The sequence below is a fragment of the Haemorhous mexicanus genome, chromosome 1, assembly GCF_027477595.1.
Source record: "Haemorhous mexicanus isolate bHaeMex1 chromosome 1, bHaeMex1.pri, whole genome shotgun sequence".
Taxonomy (NCBI): domain Eukaryota; kingdom Metazoa; phylum Chordata; class Aves; order Passeriformes; family Fringillidae; genus Haemorhous; species Haemorhous mexicanus.
In genome coordinates, this window is record NC_082341.1 from 35,690,325 (window position 1) to 35,704,383 (window position 14,059).

General features: G+C 40.0%; 1 protein-coding gene across 1 annotated transcript; it reads right to left on the reverse strand.

Annotated features, from left to right (window-relative positions):
* Positions 1 to 218: 218 nt before the first annotated feature.
* Positions 219 to 13,764, reverse strand: DAZL (deleted in azoospermia like). Its single transcript, XM_059838472.1, has 11 exons — positions 13,573 to 13,764; positions 11,661 to 11,795; positions 11,241 to 11,332; positions 9,838 to 9,889; positions 5,670 to 5,736; positions 5,214 to 5,347; positions 3,854 to 3,934; positions 3,021 to 3,077; positions 1,854 to 1,955; positions 1,010 to 1,108; positions 219 to 272 (listed from the first exon to the last, which is right to left on the reverse strand). The coding sequence occupies exons 1-11, from the start codon at positions 13,762 to 13,764 to the stop codon at positions 219 to 221; spliced, it is 1,065 nt and encodes a 354-aa protein (XP_059694455.1).
* Between the last annotated feature and the right edge of the window lie 295 nt (positions 13,765 to 14,059).

The window sequence follows — 14,059 nt, forward strand, 5'->3', positions numbered from 1 at the left end:
ATTCCAGTCAGTTATCGGGGGAAGCACACAAACAGTAACACTGAAGTTTGTCAACTCTTACAACTTCAAACTACTCAAGCAACAACAACAGTATCAAAACACGTAGAACATGAGTACAAACATAACTTGAAGTAACTTTGACAAATGTTACATTCTGTATTGCTAAATTGAACTGTAGTATCATCTAGTTAATTTAGATACTTTGAAGTCTTTGTTGATCAAATGGCTTTGTGTACTGTCTTTCCTTTTCTCAAGTGGTATGTCTTACCCTCCTGGGATGGGATAGAAGAGAGGACAAGAAAAAAAATTCAATTAATCAGAATAAAGGAACCAAAGTATCATGAAAACTAACTCCAGACACCCTGTACTCTATTCACCCCTCTCCAAAAGGGACAAACACAGCTTCTGCATTCCTTTTTCAGAGTATACCTGTCTAGTCCGCATATCTGTCGTTTCACAAAAAGGAAGTAAGGTCTTAGAAATTAACAACGTGAAATTACACGACTTGGAATGTAATCAGAGACTGCAAATCTACAAAGACTGAACACATGCAGCAAAAAAATGACAACCAGCTACCAACCTGGACTACAATTTATTGGTTAAAGCAGAGACAAAACATAACTAGCCACCATCCACAGTAGCTATTTCACTGTACAGACTATCAAGGTTTAAACTCAACATCCTCTGTCCAAACTAGGGAGTTATCTACTGCTTTCAGCCACGCCACTGAGAAATTAATAGCCAGACTTACACTCTAATTGTTCATTAGTTGACTGTTCAGCAATTTTTTATGCTGTCTTGATTAAACCCACTGAATCCAATTTTAGCACTTCTTTCCATCATTAAGCAACTGAGAGCCAAAGCCACACATCTCAGAGCATGTGCAAGGAAGAAAAAATTCAAGTGGCATTCACAGATATTAATTGCTTCATCTTTATGGTTATCAGGTAGGTGAACACACCACAGGTCAACTATGTTTCAGAGATATCATTTTACTTTCACTACATACCTTTACATTGCTGTCTTGTGATACAAAGTCATTTGTCAGCTGGTTCTCAGGATTAGACAGACAGGATAGTACTGTTTGCATGCCCCTGTCCACAGACTTCTGAAATACAGTTATAGATGCATATATAGTTATAAGTTATTTTCTTAGTTAGGGCATTACTAGCTAGCAATGCCAGTGTGTCACAGGGTTTACCTGGAAATCAGGTTTCCTCAACTGCCTTGTGTTCCCTGAGACACTTGTAATTTTTTTTGCCCTCCCTGAATCTTCTCAAACTACTAATTATCCCCCTTCAGTGTTACAGCATAACAATTTTAATCAGTGACATGCCACTTCTCTTGGGGATGAAGCTGACAGCCGAGAAATTAAATTTCTCCTTTAGAAAACTGAATTCAAAGCCAACTGTTCACCAAATTTGGGCCACCTTCCACAAAACAATGAGAAAGGGTGAAAGTTACCAACTCAGATATTTGAAGCTTAAAATAAATCTACCTAAGACAGCAAGCAGTGCTATCAAATCTGCTTTTTTAGTACCTGTAATTTTCCCTGCAATGTCCACAGATTAGGCAAAGTCTTGTCAGTAGACTTAATCAGGTAGAACACACACTTTATCCAGCCCTCAGCACTGCAAACAAGCACTAACAGCTTCAAGGAAACATGAGACTTCTGAGGTTGTACACAGAAATCAGATACACGTGACTTAACAACAGGCTGAAAGTAGCAACTATAACCCTGATTTCTAGGATATCTGTCCAAGGCCCTTGACAAAGCTACATAACGCTCATGTGCAAATTTCTGGGAATGGCATTTATGATAAAGAATATTAAAGTTTTGAGAAAGCACTTACCTTTTGTGGGCTGCTAGGCAACTGTGTGGGCTCTGGAACAGCACATTCCATCTGTATAAATCCTGGATCCTCAGAGCCATGATAGTTCACTGAAGTATACACCTATAGAGTTTTTAAGTATTTAAGTATTACAATGTTTCAGTAACACAGGAAAAACATGCAGTTACGGTGCCACTGATCCTCATCTATCCCTAAACTGCGCCAAGTCTTCACAGTTTTGGTAAGTTTCATGAGTAGGGGAAATACTGTCTCATGACCCGTTTTACTAAGATAGTTAAGAATGATATTTACAGTTGCTTAACTGAGATAGTCCTAGAACAGTTGTCTGCTCCTACAATCAAGCTTGTAACATTTAACAATGAAACCCCCACGCACACCTACTCTAAAAACATTTTGGCCTGCTACCATTAAATTGTAAAGGGATACATTATGGCTGTAAAATGTATCCCCATTCATGGATGTTATTAAAAAACTATTTCAAGCCAATTGTGTAACCAATATTTCAATGACTTCTGACAGCTTTCAGGAAGAGAATACCATGCACGAGAAAATTACTTATTACAGCTTTTAAACACTTAATCAAAACTGTAGTCAATAAATACACCTAAATATACAAAAATACTCAGAGGGCAAGTTTAAATTCTGACATTGTAAACAGACACAGAGCAGTTTTTCCCCTTTCTCACAGGCGCTACTCGCATTAAGTCACAAAAAGCAATGAATTTTTTCAGAGGCCAGCAGCACCATCTACAGTTTGTAGTAGCCTGAGAAAATGTTTAAAACCTATTGGAAGGAGCTAAAAAATTCATCAGTATTTGCAAATGAAGATTTTTAAACTTAAAAAAAAATTGTACATCAGGTCAACTTATTTTTCCTTCAACTTTTCCTGAAAAAACAGCTCCATTTTATTTAGAATTCCAGAGTTCAGTAACTAGAACATGTAGTTCTAGTTCCAAAACCAGGCAGATCTCTTCCACCAGGTAACTCAAAAAAGCACTACATCAGTAGAAATCCTGAACAACTACATACAATCTTATCAGCAATTACATATTTTTGTAGAGCAGATTACACAGATCCAGACAAGAGACTTTTTTTTTAAGTATCAAGCTGTAAAAAAAATGTGCTAATTAAGAAGACAGTTTCAGAAGTCTAACTTTGTAGACTTACCGGAGTTGGAGGTATTACATAATTTCTTGGCTCCCCAGCAAGCCACTGTGGTTGAGCCTTAAAAAAGAATTGGACAAGAACCGCCTTTTACTCATATTTCCAACACAGACAAGTAACTGCTCTGTAGGACCCACTGTTTATAACATTTCATCTCTGTATTAATTAATTGTTTTGTGAAAAATCCAAAGTCTTGCATCCAGCAAGATACCTTATTTTATTCAGCTATTGCCTTCTCACTCCGAGTTAAAGAAAAATTTTAAAATATTTCTTAATATTAGGAAAATAAGGGAAATGAAATACCTACATTGAAAACAGATCTGAAGCCTCCAGCTGCTTCCAGTTACTCCTAGTTTTGCATCAGTAACAGGACTTGGCCACCCACTTCACTTGTGAGTTCAATCCCCACTACCAGCAAAGCACCTTCTCTGACGTTTTTATAGTGCAAGAGCACATCTCCCCTCTATATACACCAAACACTGTAGCATCTGATAAGATTCTGATTTCAAGTACCTAAAATCCCACACTACAGCATGCACAAATGCAAAGCTCCCTCCCACAAGTACTACTAATTCACGTACTTTTTTTTAATTTCAAAGTTGTTTTATCACAGTATATTTAAGAAAAATAAAACCAAAGTATTAAAAGAAAAGAGTATGCTAATCTACTCAGCAGTTTTCATCACTATTTTGTTTTTGTTTTAGTAGCTATGAAGAACTGAAGGGAGATAGATTCCAAAGAATGAGACGCACAAAGATCAGACTCCAGTTAACACTTCATTCCAGCTTAGTCAGGTATCCAACAGCCTTTCTGCTTCTACTTAAAGCTTTACATACCTGATAGTTGTAAGCTGGTTGATATCCTATGGGAACTTGCTGCTTTAGCAGTACAGCTGGTGATGAACTGTATGGATAGGGCTGCAAAGAAAGCTTTTTTAAAAAAAGAAAACCGCAAGTTTGAAGCAAGATACAAATATGATATTTGTAGAGGTATTAGCCAGGAGCACATTTTTATCAGTTACACTGTTACTTCAATTCCTGTGCAGACTAGACTCACTATTTAAAAGCAGCCCTTAGATTTCCCACAGGGCTTGCTTCAGTACTTCAGGCATTAATAACATCTATAAAGTGAGATTCCAACTCATATCTAAAAATCCCATTTCTGCTTGTAACTGTTCTTTTAAGCAATTTCAGAAGTGCAAGTCATGCCATAAACTTTGAGAAGTAGATCTCAAACAAACTGACTATTATGAAATAATGGAGTACAATCTGAAGGATCAGTTTCTAGGAGGAAAAGGAAGCTAAGTACTCAAATTAAGACAATTTCCTAGTATTTCTTTCCTGAAAGTATTCTGACACTGTTAACATGGAACCTTCTCAGATTCTTCAGGGAATAGTTAAAGGCACATTCCAGTCTTTAAGAGAATTAATGCTCTTAAATTAATAAACTGAAGAGAATCAGCAAGAATACTATTATCAAGCTTTCTGCCTCGCAAGAAAGTATTTCTGCAAGTTTGTTCTTCCTCCTTGCTTAAGATACACAAAACAGGATCAGACTGTAGTCAGTGCTGCCACATCATCCAGGCTAGTGCAGTAAGAGAGCCTGATCTGGTTCACTCACACAGCACAGGACTCCTATCCAGGCCAGAAGCATTGTACCTACACCTCAGAAGGAATGCTCATCTGAAGTACCAGTACAGTGATGTCCTGCAATACTGTGCTGGGCACAGCTATTAGCAGCAGATGCTGGAATAGAGTGCTCTTGTAATGCAACAGCAGTTTAAAACTAAGGATATGTTTCACTAGGAGAAAAGTACCTGAGAACTTCTGACCCCACTCTTAGTTTACAAAAACACATTTTAAATTTTGTAGTTTATTCTGAAGCAGGACAGCAGCACATTAAATATCTGGATACATTTCATTTGTGAACTGCATGTGTGACAGGCAGTAGTAACTCAATCTTCCCTCCACTTTCAACAGCTCTCATTCTTATTGTTTTATAATGAGTTAACATTACTGAATCAATTTTTCAAGGTTGCTGGCATTCTTTTGAAGTGGTTTGAAGTTGGGAAGGCAATATGAAAAGAGGCAGGTAAGATCAGATTGGAATCTCAATACATACTCCAAAAGTCATACATGCTTGCACCTTCAAAAAATATTAATTATGATTCAAAACCAGTGTCAGGAGCAGTCTTACCTGAACATACGGTGTTACTGGGTTCATGACAGCTGGAGGCTGCACATATGTCTCCATACTCTGATTACTCCACACGCTCTGGAACTGTGGTGGAGGAGGACCAAGAACTATTTGTCTGGGATGCACACAGGAATCTTGTTTTGAAACAGATGAAAAATAGTATTAAGACATTACTACATGTATTTCGTTAGGAATCTGAATTCACGCTGGAAAAAACCTTAAGGGTTTTGAGTCTCAAATTTAACTCAATATTAACTATATTGTATTGCGCTACCAACCCCACTCTTAATAAAACATCATACAAGTGAGGTCACAGAAGTCAGAACACAGGTTTAACTGAAATATAAATCCTGCATCAGATAAAAAGTATTTGCAACAATAATGATGTATAATTAAGAAAAAACCTGTTATATTATAATACCTGCAATATGAACAAATTTACTTAGATATACTTACTTAAGTTTTGTTGTTTTCTGATTGCTGGCCCCAGTTTCAGCTTTTTACCATGGAAGTTGATTTGTGACTGAAAGACAGATTATTCTCTGTAAGCTGGGAATCAGCAAGGTGAGAGCTTTGTAGGATTTTCAAGAGACTGGACTCTGCTCCTACATCACAGTACATCAACTCTCATAAAGGCTCAACAGCCTCCAGTCTCCTCTCTCAACACCATATGCCTCTTATCTCAGATTTGCTGCAGGGCCCTCAACTCAGCCACCTACTCACCAACCCTCCAAAATTATGTATCACTGGCCCTAATAGTAACATGCACTACTTGAATTTGCAACTATGTATCAGTGACTGACAGCCCTACCACTTTACATGTGCAGTTCCTATTCCCGTCTTGGTGAGAGTACTATTGAAAAGTGACCACAGTCTCAGGTTTCTGGTGAAAGATTTTTGGTTTAGCCCTATTAGCAACATTTTAGTACCAAGCATTAAAGCCAGTATTGGACAGAGTGTGTCTAGATTCTCTATCACATGCAACAATACAGAAGTGCCTGCTTCAGAAGAAAATACATGGTTTTGCAATTTTCTCCCATTTCTGCTAAAGGAAGTGCTTTTAACAGGCAACAGCAACTGTATTGCTGCCTGTAAAATAAGAATTATAATGATTACAAAAATCTTGTTCATTCGAATTTCTATCAGTATGAGAAGATGATTCAACAGATATACGGGGGTGAAAAAGGGTGCAATAACCTGACTAGTTTGACAGGCGGACTTTTTCGGTTTTTACATTTTTCAGGGGAAACTGTCTTGGTTGATTTTGGGCATTTTTAAATTAATTCTGGAATCCTGTTGTGCCCAAAATCATGCAACTACCTTTTCTACCTTTAACAATGAGAGGTCCTAGGAGACAGGCCTCACCTCTAAATGAAAGACAACTTTTCAATCTGAACTGCAAACAGATCCATGCTGGACCAGAGTGCAGTTACAGACCTAAAGCAGAAGAAAAACACTGTCAGGCTGAACAAGGCTAGAAAGGTCTTGTTGAACAGGCAAATGAACACAAGCACCAAGAGTAATTTTAGTTAGAGAGGCTCTATCATGTTAATTTACAGAAAATACTGTGACCATTCAGTGCAGATAAGGCCCAAAGTGATTTAGTGCAGTAACTTTTGCATACAACTTGAGCTCTACAACACCCAGGGTAATTTCTTCCTTTCTTCAATCCCCTCCAAAAGCCAATAGGTTCTATCTGAACATGCTTCTTCCTGAGATGGCAGGTGTTTGTACTGCCTGCAGACCTGAAACGTGCCCTGAAAAGACAACCCACAATATGCCTCTGGGTCTTCCAAAACCTCTGGTATACAAACTCAGATCAGTAAGTACTATATAAACAGAGGAACACTGCAGGCTCCAGTTTTGAAGAAGCACACACAGAAAATCAGTACTCTACATGGCTCAAATGTCAATGCTGCTACTCCATAGAAACTGTTACCTCAGAGCAAGCATTCCACACGGATGCAGCATAATAAATGTAATACATAGTAAAAAGAAAAAGGTGTTCTCAGATGAAGTCTGTTGCTCAGTACAGCAGTCACTGTACATTTTTGTCATTATACCACATCAAGTAACAGTAAGCTTTTAAAATCTTTTGGTGAGAATCAAGCATCTCCTGCTGGGGTTTCATTACTCTCCACTTACAGAACTGGATGGCCAGTAAACACATCTGAACATCACAGAACACTACATTTGTGCCTGGCACATCTATCTGGATTTGTCTTTCTGATCTACTTCCCTATCTAAGAGCTTCAGAAGCAAATGAGAGACTGTTCATCCTCCAGAGACACAGGAGTTTTCTGAGGCAAAGACTTCAAAGAGGCAAGTATTTCAATACATGTTATTTTCACAGTTACTGTATTCAGGCTGGGGAGAAAGTCGGAAAATAAAAAGCTTTGTCAGTGGTTTGTGACCTGCGCAAGTCTATCAGAACAAGTGCCTGATCTGGTTATAAGTGCTAAGATTTAAAATTTCTCTGATACCAAACTCCCAAGATCAGGTCCGTAACAGTTCTACCCCTTCATCTCCTGTGTTTGCTACAGGGAAACTACATGGTGACAGTGTCGTGGTTTAACATAGTTTGGTTTTTAGTAAAGCACAAAATCCGCCAGCTACTTAAGTGATTCCCTGTAAGGACCTTGGCAGCTTTCTTCGGACCTGACAAAATCAGCTGGCTAGTTTTCAACACTGACAGCCTGTTAAACCCCTTAAAAAAAGCTGAACATGCCTCTATGAACCCACATTTAAAAATTAAAGCCCGGGAAAAACTCTATTGTGTCCAGCCTTTGAATGCCGGCCAGGCCCCGCTCCGCTGCACAGCCAGAGATTCTGTGGTTGCAGTTCCAACCACAGCCTGGCCCCGCTCTGGCTGTGCACTGCTCTGGCTGTGCACTGCCGAGCCATCCTGCTGGCAGCGCGGTGGCCCTGCAGCTGGAATTGACTGCCTGCGGCAGGGGCCAGAAAGCAGCCATGTGGCCAGAGCAGCCGCTGCCCAGCAGAGATCACATGACCATCCACAGACCCAGTCTCCTTTACATGGCAGAAGAGGCTCCTCTCCCTAAGTAACTGAAGAAAAGATTTTAAAAATGGCAAATTGACTGAAAATACCAAATTTGTCTCTTTACGTTGTCAGTAGGAAAAGAAAGACAACTTGGGGGTAGGAAAAGTTTTCTAAAGGTTTATTCTAATTTCTTATTATTTTTCTTTTAGTCCTGATACTAAAATTTCTTTATAAGCTTTAAAATTTTGAGCCTGCTTTGCTCTCCTCCTAATCCTTATCTTGTGGCAGAAAATTAGTAAATGATTCTAGTGGGTGCACTGCTGTTTGGCCAGCAGTAGACATACTACACACAGGAACAGCCACAGCACAATCTAGGAGGCTCAAAAAATACTTGTGCATCCAAATGCACAAATACTGCTAGAGAAACACATTTCAACTACTGAGACATAAGTAAAAAATTAATACTGTCTTCCATGATACTGTTACTCCTATGCCCTAGGTAACCCAAAATGTTATTGTATTTCATCCATCTGTGCCCAAAATTGCTACTGTCTCTTAAGACCCTGGAGCCAGAAAACACAACCATGAGACACAGTGGGACAAGTGCCCCAGCCTTTCGAAAGTTTGAAGCAGAGAGAGTACTCTCTTGCCTCATGGTCTTTGCTCAAGGCAGAGGCTCTGCTCCGGGGCTTTTTTTTTTCCTCTTTTGTTTCTTGCATCTTGGACAGGCTTCAAGGTGAATTCCACGACTGCCTGTCTGCAGCCACCATGGAGCAGCCCTGCAGAAGTGAAGGCAGAGCCACTGCAGCCCAGCTGCCTGGCCGCCTGCTGCCAAGGAAGGCAAATTCCTCCGTGATTTCTAGCCCTTGACCAAGTACCAGCTGCTGAAGAGTGCCAGCTGCATTCATCAATGAAGAGGTAAGAAGGGGGAGGGCTGTCACCATTTTCCCCTTGTCTTCGGAGCTACAAGGTTGGTCAGCTGCAGAGGCCACTCTTTTGGGGAGGTGTCATCCCACCATTCAAGTCCTCTTTGCTCCCTGGGAGTCCAGGAGATTTCAGCAACTTTGTAACTAGTGACTATTACTGTTATTTTTTTGCCTGTTGCTATTTCCTTCTTTATAAGCAAACTGTTATTTTTTCACTTATATCTATCCGTATTTGTTTCTCCTTACCGGTAGAAAGGGATTGGTTAATCTAAAAGATTACTCATTTTAGAGCATTTCACTTGAATTATCTAAAACCAAGACATCCCAATAAGTAAATATTAACATTTCTGCCATAAGCAAAAGGGGTCTATGACAATCATCCACTACCAAAAGCAAGCAGCCAAACACCAAGGCTTTCAAGCACATAAATGAGAGCAATCAATCAGAAACAAAATTACATGAGACATTTGACCACACCAGGCTAAAAACTAATCAGCTGAAAACTAATCTTGCTTCTTATTTAAGCAAATACATAAAGATTTTACCACCAGTACACATTACAAAGTCTACCTTTTGGGCAGCCCTAGACTTATTGTGTACTAACTTACTCTACAGAGTACATAACTTGGCTTCCACAAACTTGTCTCTAGCTTTCCATACCTCAACTTCTTAAGAGTATTTTGGACAAAGAGCTTACCTCAACTATCTTTTGAACATCCACATTGTCCAGGAAAGACACAAATCCATACCTAAAAAGGAAGAACAGATTACTCAGTAATCAGTTTCATTTGATTATTAGCCAAATTCTTTGAAACAAGACCAATTACCAACATTCCAGGTACATTATATTGCACATCAAAATTATCAACTAGGACATTAATTTATGATTCAGCCTAAAAATGTATTTACTGCTAACTAGTAGTCTCTATTATGGGGCCAAATGAAAAACTAAATGCCAGATTTTAGAATAACATGAAATAGTAATAAGGGCTACTTTTCCATTTTAACTACTCAAAATGAGTACTGCTGTTAATATTAGCAACTCAAAGTTTAAAATTTAAATAAGATCTGAGTTATCTTTAAACTTTGAATTTACTACAGAGGTCTGGATGAAAGCAGGTATTATAGGAACAGTAACACCAGTGAGAAGGAAGCAATTCTTGAAGAGGTTTTTCAGCTTATTGCACTGCATGCCTAGTTTATCTGGTCTACACAATTAAGATAATTTCAGAGCATTAGAGTAACAATTGTGTCCCATTAATGGCATAAGTAAAATGATTATCAATACTTGTAACATACACTAACTGCACAGCAGGGTTCACTTAGCAAACTAGCAAGGGATATGAGAAAGTGAATTTTATTTCCAGTTCTTCCATTGCTACATATGCTGAAGAAAAAGATGTGACACTGTAGGATCTAAACATAGAATCTAAGAAAAACTGGGCTGGAAGGAACTTCAAGAGGGTACTGTCTCCTTCTCATCAGGAGGGATAACCTCAAAACTGGGATGGCTTCCCCAGAACTCAACAGGGTAAGGTCCTTCATCTTCTTATTTAAGGGTTTCACCATGGTAATCCAGAACTCCTCTATATATTCAAAGGGAATTTCCCTTATTTCAACTTTGTTCACATACTTAGTCTTCACCCAAACAAGTTCGGGCTGTTTTACTCTAGAACTTACTCACAAGTGTCAGGAGAGGGCAGAGTCACTGCCCTGAATAAGCCATCTTAGTTCTCTTAATCATCCTGAACTGTCCCCTGATTTTTAGCTACTCTAGCCAGCAGAAGAGTCCTACAAAAGAATGGGCTGTGTAAGCATCACATGAGTTAGGCTTTGTTTCCAATAACTGAGTGATAGTGAACTTCTTTTCCCTGAACAGAGAGACTGAAGTTGGAAAATTAATGCTATTCTACGCAGATTTAGTTGGGAGCAGTATGGATTTACTGCTTTCACAGTCTTAACTCACCATAACAGAAAACTGCAGCTAGTATTAAGGCTTAAGCACATCAAGTGAGTTGCTAAGCACCTGCTCATATCACCTGTTACAGAATGCTGTCCACATAAGAAGCAACTTAAAACAACTACTCATATTTTACCCACCCCTTCGAAACACCAGTTCTGTCAGTGATGACCTTCACCTCCTTCACAGTACCATACTGTTCAAAGACACTCCGAATTTCTGCTTCATTCATCTAAAAGAAAACAAGGTCTTAAACATTTTCAAAAACATTCAACTACTTAGAACTGATTTAGAGCAGACAGTACCATTTTTTAAACCCATTTTCCCCTACCATAAGAACTAAAGGTTAGTTTTGGAAGACATGTTCCAGAATTCTCCCATGACATTTCAATACCTTCTAGATTGGCAAATGCACACACGCAAAAAAAAAAAAAAAAAAAAAGAGCCCCACCACCACAAACAAGTAAAATAATCCACACTAAAACAGGAGCAAATTTTCCACTTTATTATCCACTGATGTACCCTACACCCATTTTAAACAAGTAAAAGTGTATACATACCCTTATGTCAATTCCACCAACAAAGACTGTGTTGGGCATGATTTTTCCTTCTGGTAAAACATAGCCCTGACTGACTGTTGCTGAATAGGCACTGCCTTCCGTGGTGCTTGAACGTTGGGTCTCCACATGCGCTGCCTAAAAAGTTTAAACAGAAATACTTATTTTAGTCAACTAGATTACATTTTAAGACACCAGAATGCCCGCACCTTCCTAAAGATATAGCAAAAGACAAAGAAATTTCAATAGCACAAATGGACCATTCACTGGTTCTAACACTTCTCAGCTCAAATTAAACTGGCTCTACAAAATCTGGCAGGAATATTAACATGAAGTGAGCATTTTTTCACCCACCTGGTAGTCTGCTTTTGTTTGGCTGCATACCCAGCTAAAGGGCATTTGAACTGAAATCTGAGATGGCAACTCCTCAAGCTGACCTAACTGCTGCTTCTACTTCTTTCTTTCTGGATGTGTCAGTGAACCAAGCTAGAAGTGGTATTCACTTTGCTGTGCAAGTTCTCTGGCAGCCCTAAAACAGGTAATGGCTCTCAGGAGAGGAGCCCAGCAAGCACCAGAAGCAGCTGAAGGAAGCTGGTAACCACAGATACAGCTGATACACCTGTCACACACGGCCTTGGCCACCATGGAAGTGCAGTACTTGTGTCTCACACTAATGATGCAGAATTTTAAAAGAAAATTAACTTATTCAACACTCTCACACATTATGTACCTGAAAGAAAGAATAAACAGACTACTTAGGCATTCTAGCAAGCTGGGCAACATCAAAAATAACATTAATACACATATTTCCTAGAACTTGAAAAGCAGATGAAAAACACACAGCAGTAAAATCCTCCTCGAACAAAAAGAAAGAAAATCTCCCTCCAAAGCCACTTTTCAAGTCCTCAGTACTACGATGGAAAACACTTGCCAATTCAAAAAAATTACTCTTATCTAAACCCAAGTAATTTTGCCAACATAGCACTACACAAATTACTGTTTTACATACACGATGCACAAAGACCTCACACTGCTGCTGAATCAGTGTCCAAAGCCTAAACCACCTCAAGTTTTGAAGTGGGAAATTCTGCCTACGATGGATTGTCTATACTGGAACTACAGCATCAGCTGAAGGGACTCACCCCTTTAAAATTACTCTAAAAAGTATTCAAAATTACTCTAAAACGTCTAATTTGTCTTATCTCATGAAGTAGCTCTGAAATCAAATTTCCAGATGTCATGAATATTGGGGTTTATTCAGTTTTTCAGCTTATCAGAATTAACAGGTGGGTTTTTTCTTCTCTTATCAAAATATAAAATTAATCTGTTTGCTCTCTATTATTGAAGCTTAAATTGATGAGAGGAAGCATGAAGTTTAAGTTGATGGGGGGAAACTGGTATAAAGGTCCTCCATACAGTAGTCGGGACACTAGTTAAGAATTTTCTTAGAAAAGAAAAGGTGGAAAAGGACGATTGTTGGGCGACGTGGAGGAAATACCCACGCACGTGTATTACAACCATCAGTTGTATGCTCATCCAAGAGAGGAAAACGTTCACCTTTTTTTTGGCCACACAAACCCGCGATTTTTCAGACTTCTCCCCTGGCCTCAACACATTCTCTGTTTAAAGTAAGCATGGGTTTTTTTGTTTATTTTTTTTTTTTTAATTGAAACATTTAAACTCCGTGACCGACGTCCCGCTGCGCAGACACTGAGCGCAGTCTCCACGAGAGCGCGGGTGCCTGAGGGAAGAACGCGGCTGGCGCCGCAGCCTTCCCGCTGGGCACTAAGAGGAGCCCACGGCCCCACACCGCACGCTAGGCACAACCTCTCCTGTATTTAAAAAAAAAAAAAAAAAAAAAAAAAAAAAAAAAAAAAAAAAAAAAAACACCCCAAAAAAAGCCCCGCCGCCTTACTCGTATAGTGTTTGAAGCGTCACCGCTACAGCCACAAATCACGTTCCTCAAACAGAAAGAGCAAACAGCAAGCAGCATGCCGGTGCGAAGCGAGGAGCCCACGGCACGCCGGGCGACGCCGGGCCTTTGCTCCGGCAGGGGGGGACGTAGCACCTCGGGTAGGCGAGGCGCCGCTCGTGGTGCCGCCGCCATTTTACCTCACACCTCGGCGGGCCAGCGCCGACGGGGCGTGGGCAGGAAGGTTCGGCGCTCAGAACAAAGAAAGCTGTTCACGAGCCCCAGACAAAGGGTGCTCGGGAGCCTACGCGCAGCGGGTACACCGCCACGGGCAGGCGGAGGGGCCCCGGCCCAGCCGTGTGGGACAGCGCTATTTTAGCAGCATCACAAAATGGCCGCTCGAGGGTGTGAAGACTGTTCCGATGCCAAGCCCCCCAAACTGTAACGCCGACAGCTACGAGCCAGAGGTTCACCTCCACAAGCCCCGGGC

Bases quoted from the DNA above. Each gene is read 5' to 3' on its own strand.
- DAZL (XM_059838472.1), bottom strand. From the start codon at position 13,764: ATGGCGGCGGCACCACGAGCGGCGCCTCGCCTACCCGAGGTGCTACGT. The intron at 9,890-11,240 runs GTGGGTAAAATA...CTTCCTTTTTAG, and splicing joins AGAACTGGTGTTTCGAAGGG to GTATGGATTTGTGTCTTTCC. The intron at 3,078-3,853 runs GTATGTAAAGCT...TTCTTTTTTAAG, and splicing joins AACCAGCTTACAACTATCAG to GCTCAACCACAGTGGCTTGC.